Source organism: Pituophis catenifer, unplaced genomic scaffold, assembly GCF_029215685.1.
Source record: "Pituophis catenifer annectens isolate HBS135680 unplaced genomic scaffold, rPitCat1.0.hap2 SCAF_1, whole genome shotgun sequence".
Classification (NCBI taxonomy): Eukaryota; Metazoa; Chordata; class Lepidosauria; order Squamata; family Colubridae; genus Pituophis; species Pituophis catenifer.
Window position 1 is genome coordinate 258,039,874 of NW_027256881.1, and position 23,085 is coordinate 258,062,958.

The following is a 23,085-nucleotide window of genomic DNA, read 5'->3' on the forward strand; positions in this document are numbered from 1 at the left end:
ATTGTTTTCAAGGCATCTATAGCAAAAAGTTTTAAGTGTCCAACATCAACCTGTGTTACTTTGTTATAAATTAAACACTCTTGAGTTTGTACCGGAAACTAATTCTGTGTGTAGTTGACAGCACAGAACAAAGTGTCAAGGGCAAAATGCTAACACTAATACAAAAATAGTCCTGACCATCAATACATTGTTTTTCACTTGTACTATTCTACAGGAAACTCAATGGCAATCATAAATCAGAGCCTAACATCTATGCAACAAAATATACCCAGAATCATCAAGAAGAAATTGACCACAATTTTTTCTTATAGAATACAATAAAAAAAAGGGAAACTATGAACGAAGTAAATAGCTCACCACTGCATGGAAATGCACAAGGATCTTTGTTTAGAATACTGTTTCACCTATAAGGTTTGTTTCATTAGCTATGTCCATAACTTTGAAGTTGGATAGTCCTAAACTAGCTATACTTTTTTTTTTTTTGGCCTGTTTCTCTTGTCTCCAGTGTTATGCTAGAAATAGATTACTGTCATAGCCTTGAAAACTCCAGGCATTGTGCACATGAGGCATGTTTTCTACTACCTCAAGTTAAATGCATACAATGGCACAATATTCACCACAAAATATACTGCTCAAAAAAATATAGGGAACACAAGTAGAAGACATCCGAGATCTGAATGAATGAAATAGCCTTATTAAATACTTTGTTCTTTACATACAGTAGTTTATACACTGCTCAAACAACTAAAGGGAACACAAAACTACTGTATATAACGAACAAAGTATTTAATAAGGCTATTTCATTCATTCAGATCTCGGATGTCTTCTGCTTGTGTTCCCTTTATTTTTTTGAGCAGTGTATATTACATCTATTTCTTTTCCTTCCCCTTGTCTTCCTCCTTAAATTAATGGCTCCAATTCGCTCATTATAAGAGTTACTTTTATGCGGAATTCTCATGTTTTTAGAGCAGAATTGTATACATAGGAATGACATGTACGTTTTCCCATAAAATTTCCCATAAAATTTCATGACTTTGTTCATTAAATATTCTTACAGTATATTTGTTTCCCCTTTTTCACTCTGTCTAAAGGTGTCAACACAAATACTTTCCTACCACTTTGAAACTTTTCCTATGAGCACAAAATTCAAATATTGAGAGGGAGATGAGTGGTACCTAAATTTGATAAACAAAGAAATGATGCTGAAGATTTGATCTTCCCTTCTAAACATAGGAGGCTATGCCTTTATGAGTTGGGATATACCTTGACAAATGTAATTTTTTTTTAAGTATAAAGAAAAGCCAACAAGAGCAATTGCTGCAATATACCGTATATTTTAATTCAAAGTGAATCTTGACAGTATTACACCATAAATTCTTATTTTGACACTCACCAAAATAGTCACCTGGAAAACCCGCTTTTTGTGACAAAGTACAGAAGGCTTGGTCACATTTAAATCACTGAGAACTAGAGAGAAATACTATCGCAAACTGTAGGAAACATTATATCCATAAAAATTTTCCCAGTCCTCTTATTGTAATATTGCACAGTGCAATTGCTACATGACAAACTAGTGTAGCACAGAAATCAGGAACAAAAAAGCCACAATTCTCCAAATCATTATTAAGCGATAATAGTTCAAACTTAACAACCAAACCTATATACTCAGTCCTAAAACAAATCTATGGTTTGCAGTTTGAATTTTAGTTTTAACAAAAATCAAGTTAAATTTAGCAGTAAGTACAGAGTATTTTTTTAAAAAATAAAGCAAAATAATTAGTAAATACAGTAGTATACTTGATCAATAACACACCCTGAATTAAAGTTAAAAACTGAATACAAGGAATTAATATAAAAATTACTCTTCAAATTAAAAATAGTACACAATTTATCGTGCAGTGTTTTATTTAAAAAGCATTAGCTACAGCCACCAAGTAGCCAAGCTATTCAATAGCTAATCAGAGTCAACTTGACTGCTCTGGAGTGAAATCATGGATTACAGCCTGAGAGAGGACATACAATCTGATCCTTCTTTGCAAATCTCATTAAAGAACTGGCTGTACATTATTTTTAGTGTTGGTTGTGGTAGATCCTATTTTTCACTTCTGAAAAGTTAAAAATATATGTTTTACAGTACAGAAGGAGCCACAGGCTTCCTCTGGAGTATACTGATAAAATGTTAGTGTTTACCTGGCATATTGTTCCATGTACATTAGCTTTATATTCTGAACGCAACTGAAAAGCAAAGTAAATACTTCAGAGAAAGGAAGATCCAGTTTTTAAGAACATTTTCCTCCATTCAATTGTTATGGAAAAGTAAGTTACCGTATGTTTTTTGTGGGTCTTGGTGAGTCCAATGCCAGCAATGGAAACAGCACCCAAGAAACCCCATTCCCAAAACTGGGAACTTAAGAGAAGACAAGAATTTACCGAACCATAAATATTAAGAAGAATGACAAATCTACCTGGTGATTTTCTGGATTTCCTCTATAAGTTTCAGAAAATGACAAAGTTTTCAAAGGTATCAGGTTACTCTTGCATTAAGAGAGATACATACAGAAAGAGAAGTCTGTTTATACAAAATGCATACAATTATCTGTGAGAAATCACTGAAGTTGAAATCCAGCATACTCCTTTGGGTACACTTAATGACTAATATGGGCCTACTGAGTCTTTGTTTTTCTTTCAGTAGCAATTCTTTCAATTCCACAAACTGTTTTTTAATCTTTTCAGTATTTCAGAAGTGCTTTTGCTCGACAAGGCAGGTGACAAAACTGCCCCCGCTGGCCCCACAGAGCTGTGGCTCTCTGATTGCAGCTCAAGCATAATGGGAAAGAGAGAATTTATTACCATGTTCGGTCATTACAATGTACTGCTGGTCTTTTTTTTTAATGAACTAATACTGCTATATTTCAGATACAGGCACATTTATTTCAATTAGACATTCATTAAATAAAACACTGCTTGTGTTAATGGAGCAAAGGAAAAAACTCTTTCAACTGCTAGACTACTCAGACTTCAATCTTATGCACACTTTCCTAGAAGCAAGCCCCACTGAAGTCAGTAGGATCGCTTTTAAATAAACATGCTTAGGATTGTGCTTGAAAGAAACTCTTTCCACTCCTATTCCAGTCTATGCTGCAAGAACCGTATTCCAGGAACATTTATTTAAAAAGGTAAGTAAGTAGTTTAAGCGTCTGCACAATGTCAATATGAACACATAAAAATTATATTACATGAATACAGCCACTTATATGCAATGATAGTTAATAGAGATAAAATACTGATGCAAATAACACACTCAAAGTAACATATGCAAATTGTTTTCCATCATTTACAATATAGTAGTTACAACACTCCAAACATGAAAGGAAACAAAACAAAATCAACCCTCTACTTCCATTTCATGTAATTAGACTTATACAGAAATTAGAAGGCTAAAAACTAGTTAAATCACCTAATTTCACAGCTATTTGAAGTGGCAATCATTATATAGCAGCTTATCTATGATACATTCAAGATAAATGATGCAATTTAGTATTTGCCTCACAAGCTAGATCACAGCCTCACTTCCTTTAAATCCACCATAGCACTACAGTATATTTGAGGTCTATGAAAAAAGTAGCTACCTTTTATAGAAAATGGATGATTAAGTCTTTGGTGCTGCAAAAGCAATTTCATTTGAACAAAATAAACACAAGAGATTGACTACCTAGGGAAAATGCATGTCATCTGTTGTCCCTGATGGAATGTATTTAAATAAGAAAATACTCCCCAAACTCTAGAACAAATACCATAATGTAAAAAAGCTAAAACCTCTCCCATGCATAAATGAAAAATTGCACAAAAAGTACTCACATCATTTCAAGCTTCAACAGTAAATATTCTGCTACTATTTATTAAATACTGCATGGTTTGCTCAAGCTAAGATGAAACCACAGTATGAATCAACAAGCATTTTGCTTTTATTTTCTTTCACTATCTACCCAGATAATTCTTACTATACCTTTAAACAGGTTATTAAATCCAGTTGGATATAAAACACTTCGAAAATAAACTACTTTAGATTGTATTGCAGTTCCACCAGACAGTATAAAACACCATTTTTTTTAATTCAACAAGCTAATGAATCAACTTTTCCTAAACACTACAAAATGCTTTTCTTGAAGCTTATTTTAAGGAAAACTATCAGACAGCGGAATTCGTTTAACAGCAATGCATGCTGTTTTCAAAAAAAAGAAATCTCACCCAGTACTAAAATCATACCACGCACAACAAAAAAGAAAGAAAGTAGTGAGCGTGCATTAATCTATCAAAGAATCAACAAATCTGAGTGTTAAGTGCTGCAGTCCTCAACATTTATAACGCAGTGACATTAACAACCTTGAATATTTAAGGCACTATGTGGGAACCGGTTTACAATGCAGTTGAGATTATCAGGACACCAACATTTAAGAGCAGTTTTCTAGGCAACTGCATTTTTGTCCATTCAAGGGACACATGCAATGTGGAGAACAGTTCAACCTTTTTAGGTATGTGATTCAACACAGAACATCAAGATACATAATACAAACAAGTTACTCTTACATGATACTGATGACATGTGCATCTGTTGCTCTAAACCTGTACACTCAATGGCTTCCCAAATGTAGAAGTGCCTCGCACTAGATCAGAAGGCAATTTTATAAAAATAGTAGGAGCAAAACTGAATTTTTACTCCCTTAAGTCACCTGTTTGGAGTTATTTCATAAGAAGGTAACATGACTAAAGACAAATTTATACCAAATGTGCAAAACACACATTAAAAGTGAATTAAAGCTCAAGGTTATTTAAATTGCACCCAAGTCTAACATGATTAAAAAAAAATAATTTTCTTGTGCCATGGCTAATATTTATTAAATACCATGTTTTCCTCTCAAATCACATATCTTTCTATATATCTGTGTGTGTGTGCGTGTGTGTGTGTGTGTATATATATATCTGAGCTTTGACAGCATACTGTAATTTGAGTCTCACATAAATGGATATTGGCTGAGTTTTGTTGGACTCAGTGGAAATCCTGTGTAAGCAGGTGATGCAATGTAAGAATGTGGTGGGAAAATTGGTTTATATCGAGTCTGTTGAATGTTTGGGGAAGGCAGTAGTCGGGGATTTATGCCCACTGGGATCTGATGAATTATGCCACCGTGATGAGAAATACTGTAACTGGGATGATGTAATATTGGTCTTGAGGTACATGGTGATGCAAAAATGTGGGCCACAGGTGCAGCAGTACTGAGGGATGCAGATGATGGGTAAGGTAGAATTGCAGGCTGTCCTCCAAGATGTGTATTTCCAGCCAATTGTGCATGAATTGAAGTATGAGTGGGACTTCCATGTGGAAGAGAGAATGCATGACCAGCAACATTATTTGGGATGAATGTCTGCTGCCTCCAATGACCACAGTTTCCATTCCACTCCTGAGACCCAGATCCAAATGGCTGAACCTGTTCAAGGAAATTGAAGAGAAATGGTAGTTAATTTTAAAAGAGAAATTAATCCTTTCTCCCTGTCTGTGTCCTACTAATGCAGCCTCAAATACCATAGGAAGAATGTTTCTTCCTTTTCTTACTAATATATACCATCTCAAACACAATGATGTAAAAAAAAAATTTTTTTTTGTTTAATACCCATTTCAGGTTTCCAAGTATGGCCAAATGCAGATCCAACCCATTGGACAATAGCATTTTCCTATCTACTTTGAGTGAACTGATGGTATATTTCATTAGGTTATTTCAGTTTCGAACATTTTGAAAGAAAAAAAAAAAAATTTCCAGCATGCACATGCACAAGCATGTGCTCTCATAGTCACACAAAATATATTTCCTACAATCAGTTCATTCCATTCAGATAGCTGTGATGCATCTAATTAAACTGAAACAAAGGTCATATAGAGCTAAATTAAGAAGTCTTCAAGGCTTGAGCACAATATATCTTGCCCTATAGATACAAATTTGTGCAGCATATGTCATAACTGGTAAAAGACAAATATTCAAGAACTAGAAGCAGTCATAGAAAATACATTGTATTGATGTTGCTCTTGACTTGAAGGAATTTACATCAAGGAAATAATTACAACAGTGGCAAACAATTTTAGACTAAAATGAGCAGCCTGAATGAGTTAGAAAATTGTATTTGCAAAATAATATTCTCACACATACTTGACTGAGGTTTGAATGCTGCTGATGGAATGCTGACATAAATTTTCGCTGACGATTACCCAAGCCAGAAGAATGGTTGGTTTTTACACGAGCAGATCGACGTTTTACCAGCGGTTGGCAGGTATTAACTAAGAAAATACAAACAGGGTTACTTCTAAAATTTTGTTTATTATTCAAGTAAAATAAAAACTTTATATTCGTTGCTGATGTTAAACATTACCTAAAAAATTCTGTAGAGGTTTTGGGATGAAGACCTCATCAATCCTGATTATTATTTGGGGGGTGGGGTGGGGAAGGATTGTATAGACATTAATAGGCATCATTACTATATAAAATCTGAGTTAGTGGAAAGACATACCGTATTTTTCGGTGTATAAAACGCACCGGAGTATAAGACGCACCTTAATTTTGGGGGAGGAAAACAAGGAAAAAAGTATTTTACCTCTGCCGACCAGCATTTAAGGTGGCGCCACCCTCCTCTTCCTCCTGCAAGCGAGAGGTGCAGGGACTACTCGCTTTCCCCCTAGCATGCTCTGGGGGGAGCACAGCCTGAGGAACAACCCTCCCTCTTCGGGACGGTGGGGGAGGGGGGAATCTGCCCAGCAGCTTTGGGGAACAAGGCGGATGCCACGATTTGCGGCTGGTCACCCCTCTGGCCGCACTGACTTCACTCCCCAGCAATGTGAGGAGCCGCCCCCGCCGCTGCCTAACTCTCTCTGCGCCCAGAAGCCAAGGCGAGCTGAATGGGAGCCCCTAAAGGGAAACGTTCCTCCTTTCCAGCCATCGCTGCCCGGATTCCAAAATGCAAACCTCAAGAGTTGCGCTTCAGATGGCAGCCAGTTCCCCTGCAATGTGCAGCGAGGAACTGGGAAGTGCTTTGGATTCGGGGAGGAGATTGTAGCGCTGCCGCCTAAAAGTGTTTTTCTGCACATTGCAGAGCCGCGCCCCCCCGTCCTCCTTCTCAGCAGACTCTTCTCTTTCCTCCTGGCCAGATCAGCCGCCTGAAACATGGTACACTTTTTTTTGTCTCTGCACACACCCCATGTTTGGAATCGGGAAGGGGATCGTGGGTCTGCCGGCCGTTTGTGAACATAGCATGTCAGACCCATCCTGCAGAAAATTTTTCCTGAACTTTCTAACATTTTCTAGCATAAACTTACAAATGATACATGCCCCTTGCTCGAAGATTTTGATGTAAAGCTCCCACATAGGACATCCTCATTTTCCAGAGATACAATCTTTTAAAGGATTTGGGAGCAATGGAGAAAACGAGAATAATCAACTACCCAAGCAGTTCTTAATTCACCAAAGTTTGGAAGCAATCAGTAATAAACAGACTGACCCAGAAAATAACCCCACCCTCTCCCCCCCAAAGTACCTGAGTTTGTCATTTGTCCGTCTACATTTAACCTGTTCTGTATCCTTATTGGTGGCACAACCACAGTGCATACAGTTGGTTTGGCTTCTAGGTTAGCAGAGGATCTGGTTTCTGTTTTTTTATTGGAGGCTTCTGAAAAACGACTTGCTAGAAATGGGCTGTCATGGCCTGAAGAGTCAGAGCTGGGGGAACCATCCACAGTATCACAGCCACTTTCCTGTTCATCATCTGATATGCTATAATATAAAGGAAAACACCACTAAGATATGTAGAGTTTCTATCTTTAGCAGTATACATCCAGAGGGATACTCAAAACCTATTAAACCGAATACCAGAAATTCTTTCACATTTAATATTTTGAAGTTTCAGAAAGGAACTGAGACTGAAATTAACAATCAAAACTTCCACATGTATTTTTAAAGATAATTTTTGCAGCATGAACTACTGAGAAACATTTCTGCATCTTCAAAATCCAATGATTTTTTTGGATTTTTGGATTTGAGTACAAAAAAAATAAATGTTTTCAGTTGTTGATTATGAAAAAGGGTAATTCTAAAGAAATTCAGAATTTTAATTTTGATTTACTTTCTCTAGCTTTATCACAGCTAGAGAAAGAAAGAAAAGGCAGACTTTGTTTGGGGAAGTCTTCAGCAAACCCTATCTGTCACTATTAAAGCAGTACTGTAGCAGCTTCTTTTCAGGCCTGATCAGCTATAGCACCAGAGCCATTAACTGTTCAAAATAGCTCTTCTTCCTAGCAACTGCTAATTTCATTTACCTTAAATGATGTTCTCATATAACCAAATCTAATTGGTTATACTAGCAGGAGAAAAAATATGACTTTAAAAAAAAGAGATATATAAACTGTAGCCTCTCAATGCTGCTAAGAGGGTCGAAAAATATGGTGATAGTCTTTAACCTAACAATTATTAAGATTTTTCCTTTTTTTTTTCAACAAAAAATTGTCAAACATTTGCCTCAGCATTAGTAATACCAATGTCTTTTTTTAAATTAGAGTAACCTAGTTGTCATGGCAATTGTCTGAGTAGCATGATAATTTTATATGTCTTTAAATGATCAGACTTCCAACTGAACAAAACTGCTCATATTCGTCCTCTCTGTTGAACTATTCAAAATATAATAATTTATATTTTAAGAATATGTAATAAAATTGATTCACTGAATTCTAAACCACAATAACTTTTTTAGCTTACAGCTTTAAAACAATGGGGGGGGGGGTTTGTACATAGTTATAGCTTTGCTGAATTGCTACTTTAACATCAGGACCCTTAGATCTTACATAAAGCCTCTACAAAAAAGTTGAAAGAAAGCTTTTGGGTAAGTAAAGCAGAATACACATGAACAATATACTCCAATCTTTCTTAATTTGAAATGGGAAAACCAACAGAGGCTGTTTCATAAAAACCAGAGATTATGGTTACCCATTTTCAAACAAAACTTGCCTTATTTAAAAGTATTGACTCTAGTTCCTGTTCATATGTAACAGCAAGTTAGATGTAAATTCATCTTGGTTTTAAGTTGACACAAAAAAAGAAGAAAATAGCAGCAAAAAATCTGTTTGCAAAGATACAGAACTATGCCTCCCATGCCTCATTAGGCCAAAATGGAAAGTTAGTACTTATTAGTAGTAATTATTTACAATTCCTACCTGTTAGGTCTCTTACAAGGGGATGGACTTGATTGTCCAGAAGAGCTTGTGCTCAAAGTGCTGTCAGGACTACTCAATGAACACACACGGTCAATATTTAGTGTATTCTGGCAAGCTTCACAATCAAGACTTCCTTTGCATCTGAAAAAAAATTGAGGGACATACTCATGTCATACCTATTAACATTCAGTCCTCATGCAGCTCTCTATTATTACTGTTGTTGTTGTTGTCATCATGATTCACAGACCAGAAGAAGTCCAGATAACATAATATAAATAGTTTTCTCAATTACCACAAAGGATTTTGTGCTCACTTGACACACCCACACCTGACCCATCACAAGACCTACTAACCACACAATGCCCTTATAAACAGAAGAACACTGAAACTGAGATCCCCTAAACTCCGCTGACCATATTACCCAGCCTGGTAACGAAACATTCGGAAACTAACCCATGAGCCCGGAGGACCAACCTTCACCCACAAACTTTCCCCATGAAGAATCAAAGGAAATCTAAGTTGGCAATTCTAAATTACTTCAGCAGCAAAATGTTGTAAAAATAGGTCACAGTAGCCAGGCAGATGTATCGGCCATCTCTTCCCTACTAAGTTGGACGACAGCCTACTAACACAAGAGGAAAAGAAAAGTAGCAAAACTTCAACTCCTTTCTGACCACTTCCTAAGACCCAGACTTCACCTTGTACCAGTGCTTGGTCAGATTTACTTTTGTCTTCCTCCATCAGTGTCTCAGGCTTCTTTTTATTGGTTGTATCTCCACAAATGTTTGCATCTCTGGGAGAGGGGTCACTCGGTAAGCCTGTGGCTATACGCTTTCCATGAAATATTTTTCAATCCATCTCACTGAACATGCACACAGACATGAGCTTATTTTTGTTCGTCATATACAGTACAGAGTCCTTCTAGTTTACAAATACAAATTTCAGTTCAAAAAGCTGTAACAACAGCTGATTCAAACAATCTGTTGTATATAACATACAGGGGAGGAAATCCATTTGACTCCTCTATTTTTTTTAAAAAAGGGGAACCCTTTATTAATGCAAGATTTACAGTCTTCGCCATACGAGCACTAGCACACCCACAGATTATAAGTGCACCAGGAGCACCTACTTACTCTGCAACTGAATGCCTCTGCATTGCATCATCTTCATCTGTGTCACTGCTGATGGTAATCACACTGGCTGCTGGACTTGGGGAATCTGCAATGATGATAGCCTGGCGCTGCTTGTTTGAAACAGATGGGTCAGGATCCTGCCTGACAGATGGCATACAATAGCTGTTTTCCTGCCTCTCTGAATTATGATTGTCCTGCGTTTCTACCACACTTAGTTTTTCATCAGCCTTCATATTAATTATCTTTGGAGATACAAATGCCGAATTTTGGATATTGGTATTTTGTAATGCATTATTCCTGTGAAGAAGACATTTATTTAGACCCTTTGTAAGAACGGTTTTACAGAATAAATGCACTAACTTTATTTACCTTTACCAAATTAATTTAAGCTACAACATAAAACTTTGAAACGACAACGAGTATAAATAAATCAACATATGAAACATAAAACAATGAACATACAGGTATCATGGAAAATGTCATTTTCCTGAATAATAATGGAAAACATTTTGGATAACTATTGTGTATCACAAGCAGGGTTGTTCATATGCTGGAATGCAAGGTTCGGAGTTGGATCTATCATGAAATGTAGAACAATACACTGGAAGTACTTTTTTTTTAAAAAAAAAAAAGGAAAGAAGAAATGAAGAAATGCTGGCTTGGACACCATAGACATTTTTGTATTAGATTCAAAATCCACTGAAATCATCAGGAACTATATTCAATGACACCAGTGGACACGAATCAGGGATTACTTAACACAGTTCACCACTGTAACTGTCCTTCCCGGTCTTAGGTTTCTCCATTACTGAAATGTCCCATACCTTTGTAAATAACTTCTGTAGTGATGGGGTACATTTTCTCCACAGAGCACTTACAGTGTTTCTTGCTGCCAGCAAAAGAAAGACTATTCTTAATACTATTCTAAGTCATATTATGACTATTATTTTTATGCTAATTTCAATAGTTCAAACTTGATAAATCCTCATGCACATAAATTTAGGAACAACTAACTAGGGCTATCAGTCTTTTTTTTTTTAAATAACCCAACCAAAATATATTTCTGCCCTAGACACAGTTGAAGCCACTGTGATAAGGAAAGATAAAATCAGAGGACAGCAAAATTCTACAGTTTTCAAGGGAAGAGAGTTGGCTTGCTTCCTTTGGTTTTAATCAATAGGCTCCGAACAAATTTGTATTGTAATACAATATTTAATTTTTAAATCACCAAAGTTCTAAATAAACATTTAGCTACTGTATATCAACAACTTGACGAGCATGTAATATTTCTAATACATTACCCCCCTTTTAATGGGATTGTGAAAGTATGGTAACATCTGAACTAACCACAAATCATATTCAATACTAACCTCGCTTTATTTCTCTTGGTAGGTGTGGGTTGAGGCCAAACTACATGTGCAATGCCCACACTGATTGGCTGAGGAGCAGATAAAGTTATTTGATTGGTTAAGAGTGGCTGGGTCATCATTGAGTTATAATGGTTACCATGAGGAATCATCTTCCTGGGTAAGACAGAGAAAATAAAGCATTATTCAAAGGTGGCGTCTTTAAACAAGAATTATATAAAACAAAGCATACTACTTCAACATACCCCCATTCTCCAAGTCTCTGTGGGCCAGCCACAGAATCAGAAGCCAGTGTTGTAACAGGAGTTATGTGTTGCCATGTAGGAAACAAAAGTTGCTGACTTCTATTAGACCACGTCTGTTATAAACACAAAAAAAAAAGATATAAAATTGGAACTTAGTATTGTCAGGAGTAAAATGAATGAAAATTTCTAAAGTTTTCGGTAAGATGCAGTTTCAGTTTTTATAACTGAGTTTTTTTTAATGTGCATGTGAAAAAAAATTAGTTTAATTTTCTATGTGCAGAACAAATGGACATGTTACTTAAACAACAGCATCAAGTAATATGTGCAGTTCTGAAAATGCAAAATCTGCAGTAATGACATACCTGAGAAAGGACGCCTCTTATTTGTAGTAAGGTTGGGGCCTGTGTTACCAATGGCACTGCATTATCTACTCTCACAGAGTACCCATTGGCTTTCCCATGATTAGCAGGAATCCCTAATTCAGACAAGAATAATGCTTAATAATGATACAAAATAATAAGGAAACAAAATTAATGTTTATATGAGATTCGAATATAATTTACAGAGCCGCCCACTTAACATGTGACTCAGGCCCATGAACACAATGAAAAACAACAAATGGCAATTACAAAATAAAATATAATACAAAATAATAAACATGTTGTGTCAGAAGCACTTGAAAAAAAATTAAAAGAATCAATCAAGATAAGGTCACAAGATCTCCTGGTCCAATTCCTGGTGGGAAAAATAGGTCTTTAAAGTCTTACAAAATGCAGGCAAGCACTGGGCCATCTAGATCTTAGAGCAGGGGTGTCAAACTCACATCATCACAGCGGCATCATATGACGTATTGGGACTTTGTTCCCCTTCACTGAACTAGGCATGGACGTGGCCAGCGCGTGATGCATCTGGCTCACAGGCCGGGAGTTTGACAGCTCTGTCTTAAGAATGATTGCTGTTCCATAGGACAAACACGAGGACAGAGAAGGCACAAATCCTCAATCAGCCAAGATGATATTGCTTGATGGCACCCAGAACATGGCAATCCTTTCAGAGCTTGTATCAGACAGGCATAAGTAAATAGAGAGAAGCAGTCCTGCAAATAAACAGGCCTGGCGAGGAATGACTTTAAAAGTGATAAACAGCACCTTGAATTTGCACCTGGAAACCAAGTGGCAAACAATGCAGCTCATTATGTAGTAATAACTACCTCCACTACTACACTCTGGACCAGCTTGGCTACTGAGAGGCCTTTAAGGACAGCACCATGTAAAGTTCATTGAAGGGGGTGACCAAGGCATAAGTGGCTGTGAACAAGGCCTCCCAATAAAGAAATAAGACAAAACTGGTTCACAAAATGGTTTCGTTGAAAGATCCTGTGAAAAGCCAAAGTTGTTTTCAGGCAGGAATCATGAATCTAGGAGGACCTCAAATTATGCTCCTTGGTGAAGCGCAATCCTATTCAAAATAAAGACAGAAAGTCTCCAGATTCGGTGTGCCTTAAGGCTCCCAGCCACAACTTGGGTTGAACCAAACCTGTTCATCTCCATCTAATCCCCGACAGTTTACAGACATTGGGATAGAACCTCAACAGCATCACATTCACCCAGGGGTTGAAATATATACCTGGGTATCTTTAGCACTCTAATTATACTTAACTCCATTACCTAAGAGTATTATACAGTTACTAAATAGGAATGGAAAGAGAATCAAATCCTGAGGCACTTCACAGAGCAAGGATCAAGGCATAGATTTTCCCTGCAGCAATACTGACTGGAATCAACTCTGAAGGAAGAACTTTTTCTTCCCTCATCCTCTCCCAAATGTAAACTATACAGGTTGCCCATGACTTATGACCACTATTGGAATCTTGGCCATTGAGCAAAGTGGTTGTTAAGCGAGATATCATGTCACTGCTTGTCTCAAGTACCGCAATCTCAGCATTCCTGGTTGTGATTAAGCAATATCATAGGTTGTTAAATGAATGGCGTCCCAGATAAGTAGCACAGGATACCTCAATGGGATGGGGGAGACCCTGGAAAGCCTGCAACAGGCTGTGTGAGAATATGTCTCCACTCAGAGGAGTTGAAAATCCTCCTTGCCGAAATCCAAGAAGGATTTTCAGCCCCTGAATGGAGAGACTTTCACACACAGAATTCATCAACCCAATAAGGCCCTAAATTGAAATTCTTCAGCAGGCAATTCTTTCAGTCAGCCCCCAGATATGACCGGGAGTTCTCTCAGCAGGTGGCACAGGCTTGCAACCTTCCCCACTGACTTTCAGGGGAAACTGACAGAAAAGATTGCAAATGATGATCACATGATCACAAGGCGCTTGGCAACTGGTTGTGTGAACAGGTTACCAAGCAACCAGATCTATGATTTATGTGATCACGTGACTAGGGTATACACCATTTTGCAATAGTCAGAAGTGCTTTACAGGCCATAAAGCACCCTTTCCGAGGGCATCATTAATTTGGACCACCATTAAGCATTAACATTAAGTCAAGGCCTATCTGCATCTACTTTTTGAGACACGTTCAAATCAGAGGCAGATTTTCTACTCCCTTAGTTTAGCTGTGAGTAATTTGAGAAAAAGAATGATAACAGGAAACAGAAAGAAAAAAGAGTTTTAGACCTTTACTTAGAAATTGCTTCCTACTTATAAAGAAGTCATACTGTATGGGGTTGCGAGTCATGTATCCTCTGTTCTCTCAGTACATTTCATTTGGCTCCAACCTTATTACCGAATCATAATTTAGCAATCAAGAACATTCCTGCATGTCATCCATCTCTGATCTGAGGATGCTGAACTGTCTTAACTGAACAAGGAAAATCAAAGTTTCCAGGAGGCATAGTTTGTCAGAAAATAAGCAGCCACCAAGAGGTTATGTGTCTCTGTGTTGGTTTAATCAGACAGAGGCATCAGTAACATACACCATGGCTAAAATGCAAATTAAGCAATCCTGAAATACTAAACTGAAGTAGAGCTTAACACCTAGCACCAGAAAGAGATATAAGGCTGCAAATTATAGACCAGTGTTGGCTGTATCAAATAAACCATTCACTCATCAGTGATACCCTTTTTAATTCTGGGATTAAGCAGCCAGCAAATAGATAGCCGCAAGTTCTAGCAGGCAGCAATACTACTTAAATGTAGCAGTAATTGAATTTTCACCAAGTCTGTACCACTTTAGCACCACAGTCCTGAGCACCAATGATAAAGATGCATAGGGCATACTTTGACAGAGGAGTCAAAAAGACCAAGATTCTCATAAAATATGACCCAGCAACCTCTGTCACGTATAAGCAACAAGTACCAATAGGTGCATAATTAATCTAAATTCATGAGCAACCCACTGAGTGTCAATCAAGACATACCCTTCAAATTCCAATAGGCAGTGACATCACCATGCATTGTCATCATTATCATCATCTTGTGCATTCCTCTGGGATTGAAGAACGCATTTAACCAATTTCCCAAAGGGGTTCTTTCAGTAAGTTTTATAGCTCATTATTTTTTAAAAAAAGATATGAAATAACAATTGTCAAACAAAGGGTTCAATCAGCTTAGCTGAAATGGCAAGCAAGTAGTATTCAAGTTTTGATTCCTCCAGGGCACACAAATGTATTTAAATGACCAATAAAAATGCTTTGCATTGGTATTAATGAAATCTTATTTTTAAATATAGAGGAGGAACTTGATACCACCAGGTCTTCTTATAACACTGATCATCGATATGCGTGCACATTGTGTAAACAGCATTAACATAAATATTGAATCTGAAGCTGTTTTGAAAGAACTTCATCCTCCTACCCTCACCCCCAGAAATAAAGCTAGAACCATTAAAATAAAGCAATGAAGTGATTTCTCAAGAATTTATCATGGCCATCAGAGGCTTGCATTTTAAGGGAACTTTCCAGGAATGCGGAGCTTGTTATATTTGCAGAAGGCAGCAGATGCAGGTCATCCTGCTGATAAAAGGGAAGGAGGCATTTATTCCTATCCCCTCTCCTTCAGCAAACTTTCCCTATACCCTATTCTGGGTTACCAATTCTACTGAACAGGATTTTAAGGGAAAAGCTGGTGTAATTTATGTATCAGATTCTTATCATGCCTTTCATCTAGGATTTCAAACCAGCATATATACTGCTGTCTTCTCCATTTTTCCTCACCACCACCACCACCACCCTTTGAGGTAGGTGGGGCTGAAAGGTAATGACTGCCCCAGTGTCACTTAGCTTCCAGGCCTACAGGCAGACTAAAACCAGCTACTCCAATAAACTAGATCTTTCCATTCCACCCCCCCCCAAAAAAAACAACCCCAGAGCAAGATGCTCCTACCAGTGAGAGCAGATACCAGTGTATTTCAATGGTAAAATTATTTAAATTATTTTTTTTTTAAAAAATAAACATTAAAAATTAGGTCAAACCTTGGACAGCAGGGGGACATATAATCAATGTTTGATGAAAAGCATCACTGCAACCAAACTGAGCAGTTCCTGCCTGTAAGGGTATTCCAGGATGCATAACCGCGTGGGCTGTTGCAGCTAATGTCTGAAACAATATGTATATTATAAATCAACAAAGAGGCTGTTACACTTTTAAGGCTAAGCTAAAAGTAGCTTGCTTAAAACAAAAACATATAAATAAGTCATATAAATAAGTTTATGTTTGGTTTCCACGATTACTTTAGGATTATATAATGTTCCTTCTAAGATAGTGGGAAACAAACACCATACATGAAATTCAACTTGATACTCAGCAAAACAGCATTTGACCACAGGAGGGCACTATAATAAAACATTTTAGAGTGTACAGCTTCAATTGTGTTTGGCTTGGTTTTTGTAAAATGTTTTCCAAGAGAAGTTCTAAATCAACCAGTATTGCTCCAGAACCCTAGGGTTCAAAAAGAACTTTGTGGAGTTCTATGAAATTACTCTCCTCCCACCTCACATTCAAATGCAGCCAATTGCATACAGCAATTTTTTAAGGAAAAAAGTTATAGGTTGTCCTTGCTTATTGTCCACTCGTTCAGTGACATTTCAAAGTTACAATGGTGCTGAACAAGGCAGACTTAAAATAGGTCAAAGTAGTTGCAGCTGTTTCAGCGCTCCGGTGGTCCCACAATCACACGATCACCATTTGTGACATTCACTGCCAGTTTCCAACAAGCAAAATCAAAGGCAGGTGACTGTGAGATGCTGCAACTGCCTAGGATTCACCTAATGACAACAGTCAGAATTGCAGTCATAGGTTGGTGCTGACATATGGCACCTCGCTTTAAGACCGTGTTGCTTAGTGGCATGGTTCCTGCTCCCAATTACTATCAGTAACTCTATCATTAAACATGCATTTCTTTGGTTAAAACATTAACCTTCCAGATAAATGGAAAAGATAATTTTGCATACAGAATAAACAGTTTAGTTTTTATACTTCTGATAAGTGGAACAATTTTCTGGGAGAGTAATTGGGAGGTTCATTTTTGTGGACTTCAAACCATTTTAACATCTATATTTGCATAATTACATTACAACAATACAAGTCCCTTTTTAATGCCAATTCTCTCTTTACAGCTTTACTTCTAGCTGGGGGGGGGGAGGGAGAAGGAGAGGGGTTTTTGAATTTTTTATAACAAGTTCCACAGACTGAAAAAGTGTGAAAACTCCTCTTCTAAAGAACAAATGAAATTACTAAGCTTAGTTATTACTTCAGGTTAGAGTTAAATGAAGGCCCATCAGTGTAGCCCTCCTCCTTCTTGAATAAGGGATCAAAGTAAGAAGCCAAGACAGAAGAAGGATAAATGCTAAAATGTAATCCCTTGTGAATTCTCAACTATTCATATTTTCAATCATGGAAAAGTCCAAGGAACTTCAGGCACAGCAAACAATAATGCTTATGGCTGCAAGCAACATGTATAGACTTCCTCATCTTCACCCAAGGGAAAACCTGCATGATTACTATGAGAACTGTCACGTACATATCTCTAAGGAGGAAATGTGAACGTTCTATTTAAGGTAATACAAATAAGCATGGGAATAATGAAGCGCTTGCATTTCCTGTTTCCCTATGTATCTCAAACATTGCCAATATTTCGCATGTAAATGAATGAAGATACTAACATATTTATTAGGGTTATGTGTCTGTGGGTAAGAGCTTACATCAGATGAAGTGGATTGTGCCAGTGCTGATTTCTCTAAAGTTTACTTTACAATTCAATTCAAAGCATAACCAAATTAAATTGCATAAAATACCCTATACTGACACTACCCAGCAGGCTGATGAACATTCAGATTCATATCTTTCTTATTGAAAGTCTCTCTTTTTCTGCTACTGTGATGATTCTATTACAAACGTGCCCCATTCTAAAGTCTCAGATAAGGGGAGAAAGCAAGCTTTTGTCAAATTAGAAATACTTACCTGGTTCTGTACTGCCCCAATCTTGGTGAAATTAGGCATGAGGCCTAGTGTGTTGCTTGCAGCAACTGGTCCCAAATGTATTGTTTTATTGCAGTTGCTTATCTCGTATGAATTTGACCGGTACTTGCAAACATCCATGATATGAAAAGATGATTTCACACTATTAATGAGAGAAGGAAAAAGGAATTGTCAGAAAGACTGAAGTACTCCATATCCTAGAGTCAAACTGAGTTGTAAAAGTAGCTAAAGTGTGTACTCACTGTGGTACTGACTATACCACAGCGATTAGATTTAATATGCCAATGACTACCGAGGTCCTGTAGTGATGCAAACAGTGCATATGTTTAAAAGGCATCTTGCTTTCCCGCTCTACACCGTTAGAAAATTATGATTTCTCCCTATACTAGTAGCAGATTACATTTGCATTATAAATGAGCACATTATTAAGGCAACAAGGGATAAGACAGCCAATTTTGATTATGTGCAGTTGTACAAAATACACAATAGAGTAAATAAAGTTTCATTCGTATTCCTGGTGATTTCACGGACACCAATAGGTTACCATTGCCACCTTCTGGGGATTTTTTTTCTTTTTTTACTTCTCAGCCCTAGGATTCCTTGGAGGCTTCCTGCCCCAGTACTAACCAGGTCCAAACAAAGCCAGCTAAGTGCTGCCTTTTGCTGAAACATGTGGAAAAACAGCAACACTTCTAATCTTCATGCCATCTGAAAGCTGCCTGTAATAGATATTCTGCCTCAGCTGCATCATCATGAAATGAACGCTCATATACTGGAAGAGACCATTGTCAGGAGGAGGTTTTCCAGAATCCAACCCCACAGATCATACACAACACATCATGGGACCCAGTGAAAAAGGCTCAACCAGGATCATTATAAAAAGTGTCTTATGGGACATACTGGTTGCTGTGAGGAAAATCAAGGAGGTGCTTCATGGTAACAAAAGGATGGCTCAGTGTGTCAACCGGAGTGATTCTCAAGTTAGCATCAATCAATAGCATTTTCTTTAAAAGGCTGACAAACTCTCTTCTGTCCGCTTTCTCTGCCAAAAGATCACTTCCTTCTAGATCCATCACCATGTTCACCTAGCATTGAATAATTAGATGCAAAAGTTTGTTTCAGGTTGTTTTCCAAATAAATATTAATAAAACAGCACTGTATAATAAAACTACAACATCACCAATAGCAAGTTCTATAAATCTGAACTAAATCCAAAAAGATTTCGTTCTACATTGTATTACAGCACTTATATTTCACTTTTTGTCCAGAAATTCAAAGTCTCCCCATTTTTACTCCCTTGAACAACACTTTGGGAAGTAAACTGGGAAGAGAGTGCAACTGGCTGAAAGTCACCCAATGTGCTCTGGAGGCTTTCAGACTTCAATACAGTGAACTGGATCAAGTTCAATAATGTTATAGTACAGTAGGTAATATAACCTACTGTCATACTGTTATATACTGTAATATAACCTACTGTTATTCAGAAGAGTGATAAACAGCAGTGGTGAAAGAAATACAGGAACTGCTAATAAGGAAATAGCTTGAAAGTATCACAGGTATAATAAAGAAACAAGTGTACTTCAAGTGCCAGATTAAAGACCAACTCCATTTTAATGTTAGTTTATATTAGTTTAATGGTATTATAACAAAGGATAATTCACACTATAAAACAAAGGACGCTAAAAATGGCAAGAAAGTAACTTTTCACATCTAGATTTTCAAAATTCTTGGAGGCATAGAATCCTTATACATTATTAACAATATGGGATGGGATGGGATTGAGGCAAGAGGCAAACCGAATTACTTTAAAAAGTGAAATTCCATTAATTTCACATGCAGTTATAGAACATGCAGATGAATACATAAATCTGGATATGGTATCATGCAATTCAAAGTGCCCCCTGTAAGCAAAGCTCCAGATAAAACAAAAGGGAGAACTTTGAAAATGAACAGAGATCATTTACTACAAAATAAATTAGAGGCAAAAGGCTCTTAATACAAAGTATTTCAAATGTATACACATGTACTCACATGCACTATATCATCCAAACAGTTGAAAATGTATTTCCGGGCTTCTTTGGATTTCATACCTGTTTCACCTTCATGTTCTTCCAGTGTCTTCAGAAATGTGAAGGTGGGGGAAAGATGCATATATTATTCTTAATATATTAGCGTTCAGTGCAGAAAACTGAACAGTAGAGATTACAGTACACAACACAAGTGTTGTGTTTAAAGTATACATTACCATAAAATTCTTTTGTTTAGAAAAACATAAAAATAATCCCTGGCTATCTTGTCATTATTTTTTTCTTGGAATTCTCAGAAACTTTCTGGAACTTGGATGGCTACAATCATAACAAATTTAACACCAATCTAAATACTATCAGGAAAATACAGTATTTAAGAATGTTGTATCTATGTATATAGGTAACTGCATTTGGGATATGTAATACTGCATGTTTGACATCTATGTTTGGATTTTGCTTGAATTTACATATGCAGATGAACTCGAAGGTTTAGTAGTACTCCTATAAAATGAGAATATAAATTATTTCCCTTGCAGAGAGGCTGTAAACCAAGGATTATTGGAACCTCTGGGCCTGAAAAATATGATAAATTAATATTCACTGTAACAAGTATTATTTTGCAGGTCATCCTCAATTTATGACCAGTCAGTTAATAACTGTTTGAAATTAGGTTCGCAATAAATTCTTTATAGCACATAAAGCATTTCTGGCCATCATAAAATGTCATGCCACAACACCCCAGGTGTCATATAATCACATTTTGGGTGCTTGGCAATGGGCTCACCTTTATGACTGGTTGCAGCATCCTATGGTCACATAATCACAGCTTGCGACTTTTTTGCCAATTTCTGGCAAAAAGAAATGTCCATTCAAAAAAAAAAATGGGTTCACATTTATGACCAGTTTGCTTAACAAACTCAAATTAGCTAATGACTGTGATGATTCGCTTAATGATTGCTGCAAAAAATGTCATAAAATCAGGTCCAATCAGGTGGCTGTCTCATCACCATAACAACTTATGACCAGAAATATTTCCCAATTGTAGTTTTAAGCTGAGGACTTCCTCTATTGGTAAGGTCTCCTAATGGAAGGTCCATTAGTTATAAGATTTTTGAACACTGCATTCTATCTTTCAGTTCAGTGTTGATTCCATAGTATGCTCATTCCTAATGTTCTTTCATGAGTAAATCAAAACTATCTCAGTCTCCTTCATAATAAATGGATATATATAATATCGAAAAGGCTTTTCACAATGGAAAACTTTATTTAGAAGAATGAAAAACTTTGTATTGATGGCTCTAAGATTCCAGAAGTTTATAAAATCTATAAAAACAATCAACCACTTAAATAAATAAAATGCACAGAATTCATAGTATAAAATTAACAGTTATAACATAAAGATACCAACACAGTACAAAATCAACAATCTACCTGGCATTCCCATTCAAACAGATACTCTAAAAAGCTCCATTTAACTACTCTTCTAAGTCCATCCAGGTTGATGCCAACTGAACTTCCAGAGGAAAAGACATTTAACAGAGATGGAGAAGACTGAGACAAACCTTTAACATCCTGATTTTTGGGTGGTGCAAATTAGACAGGTCACTTTTAACTGAAGTAGGCAATACTGGAAGCATCTGGGCTTCATAGGTTTACATTAGCACTTTGATTTATATTTAGAAGCTTACCAGAAACCATTGCAGCAAACACAAAATTGGAGATATTGGTTGGTCAATAAACAAACCAGTACATTTTGCACCAATGTAGATTCAGATAGTCTTCAAAGGCAGCAACATGTAGAGTGCATTGTAGTAGTCAATTCTGGAGGTTAGTTACTGAAGCAGAGTCCTGCTGCTTCAGAATTTAAAAGAATCCCTCTTTATACGCCCATATAAGACTTACATTTTCTTGATAATCTGCTGCTTTTATAAGCCTCGAAGCCTTTATGTTGTTTGAAAAATAATTTTCTTTCCAAGTACAAGTTATAGTGTTATGCAGTGTCCAGGATGTTTTGAACCAAATAATGGCACAAAAGCTGCATCCAATTGTTATTGTAAATAAATTCAACTGAACATTACTTCTGCTTGAATCCCAATGTTCATTGTTGGGAAACAAATCAAACAATCCACAGCAAAATTGTTTTTTCCAAATCATTATCCAGAAAGGGCAGACATTTCAGAGAGAATAGTGACAAAGTAGCTCTTGTATGGCTCAGTAAATTATTTCCAAAATACATAGCCAAAAGCATAGAACACAGGAACTTGTCATCATGAGGACTATCAGTACCTTTAATCTCCAACCAGAATATGGTACATCTTTTTCTCTACAGAAAAATCGTGTGGTCTTCGTTCCAAGGTTCAACAATTGCTCCGCAGGCAATCCTTGTGTTTGTGAAATGTAGCGAATCTATAGAGATAAAAGTATCACAGCACTTTTTTCACCAATACATACACACCTATCAATTTTAGAACCTAAACAAGCACTTCACTGTACTTAATATAATTAAAGAATATCACAATGGCTCAAGAATGTAACAACAAAGAAGGATCAAACCCAGGCTGTAACAGAATATTTGAATGTTGCATTTTATTTAAGCAGATCTTAATCTTTAATTTATACAGAGGCAG

At 36.8% G+C, this 23,085-nt stretch overlaps 1 protein-coding gene across 3 annotated transcripts in view; it reads right to left on the reverse strand.

The window, feature by feature from the left end:
• Positions 1 to 1,314: 1,314 nt before the first annotated feature.
• The window catches only part of HIPK3 (homeodomain interacting protein kinase 3), a 66,036-nt gene continuing 44,265 nt past the window's right edge, over positions 1,315 to 23,085 (reverse strand). For all 3 annotated transcript variants that reach the window (XM_070934462.1, XM_070934468.1, XM_070934474.1), the window contains 13 exons: positions 22,745 to 22,864; positions 20,463 to 20,549; positions 19,332 to 19,516; positions 18,414 to 18,573; positions 16,427 to 16,550; positions 12,355 to 12,467; positions 11,993 to 12,105; positions 11,751 to 11,903; positions 10,381 to 10,677; positions 9,248 to 9,388; positions 7,579 to 7,814; positions 6,201 to 6,328; positions 1,315 to 5,486 (listed from right to left, as the gene is read on the reverse strand). In XM_070934462.1, coding sequence (XP_070790563.1) covers positions 5,013 to 5,486; positions 6,201 to 6,328; positions 7,579 to 7,814; positions 9,248 to 9,388; positions 10,381 to 10,677; positions 11,751 to 11,903; positions 11,993 to 12,105; positions 12,355 to 12,467; positions 16,427 to 16,550; positions 18,414 to 18,573; positions 19,332 to 19,516; positions 20,463 to 20,549; positions 22,745 to 22,864 — 2,331 coding nt within the window. In that variant the 3' untranslated portion in view covers positions 1,315 to 5,012. The remainder of the gene's footprint in view (positions 5,487 to 6,200; positions 6,329 to 7,578; positions 7,815 to 9,247; positions 9,389 to 10,380; positions 10,678 to 11,750; positions 11,904 to 11,992; positions 12,106 to 12,354; positions 12,468 to 16,426; positions 16,551 to 18,413; positions 18,574 to 19,331; positions 19,517 to 20,462; positions 20,550 to 22,744; positions 22,865 to 23,085) is intronic.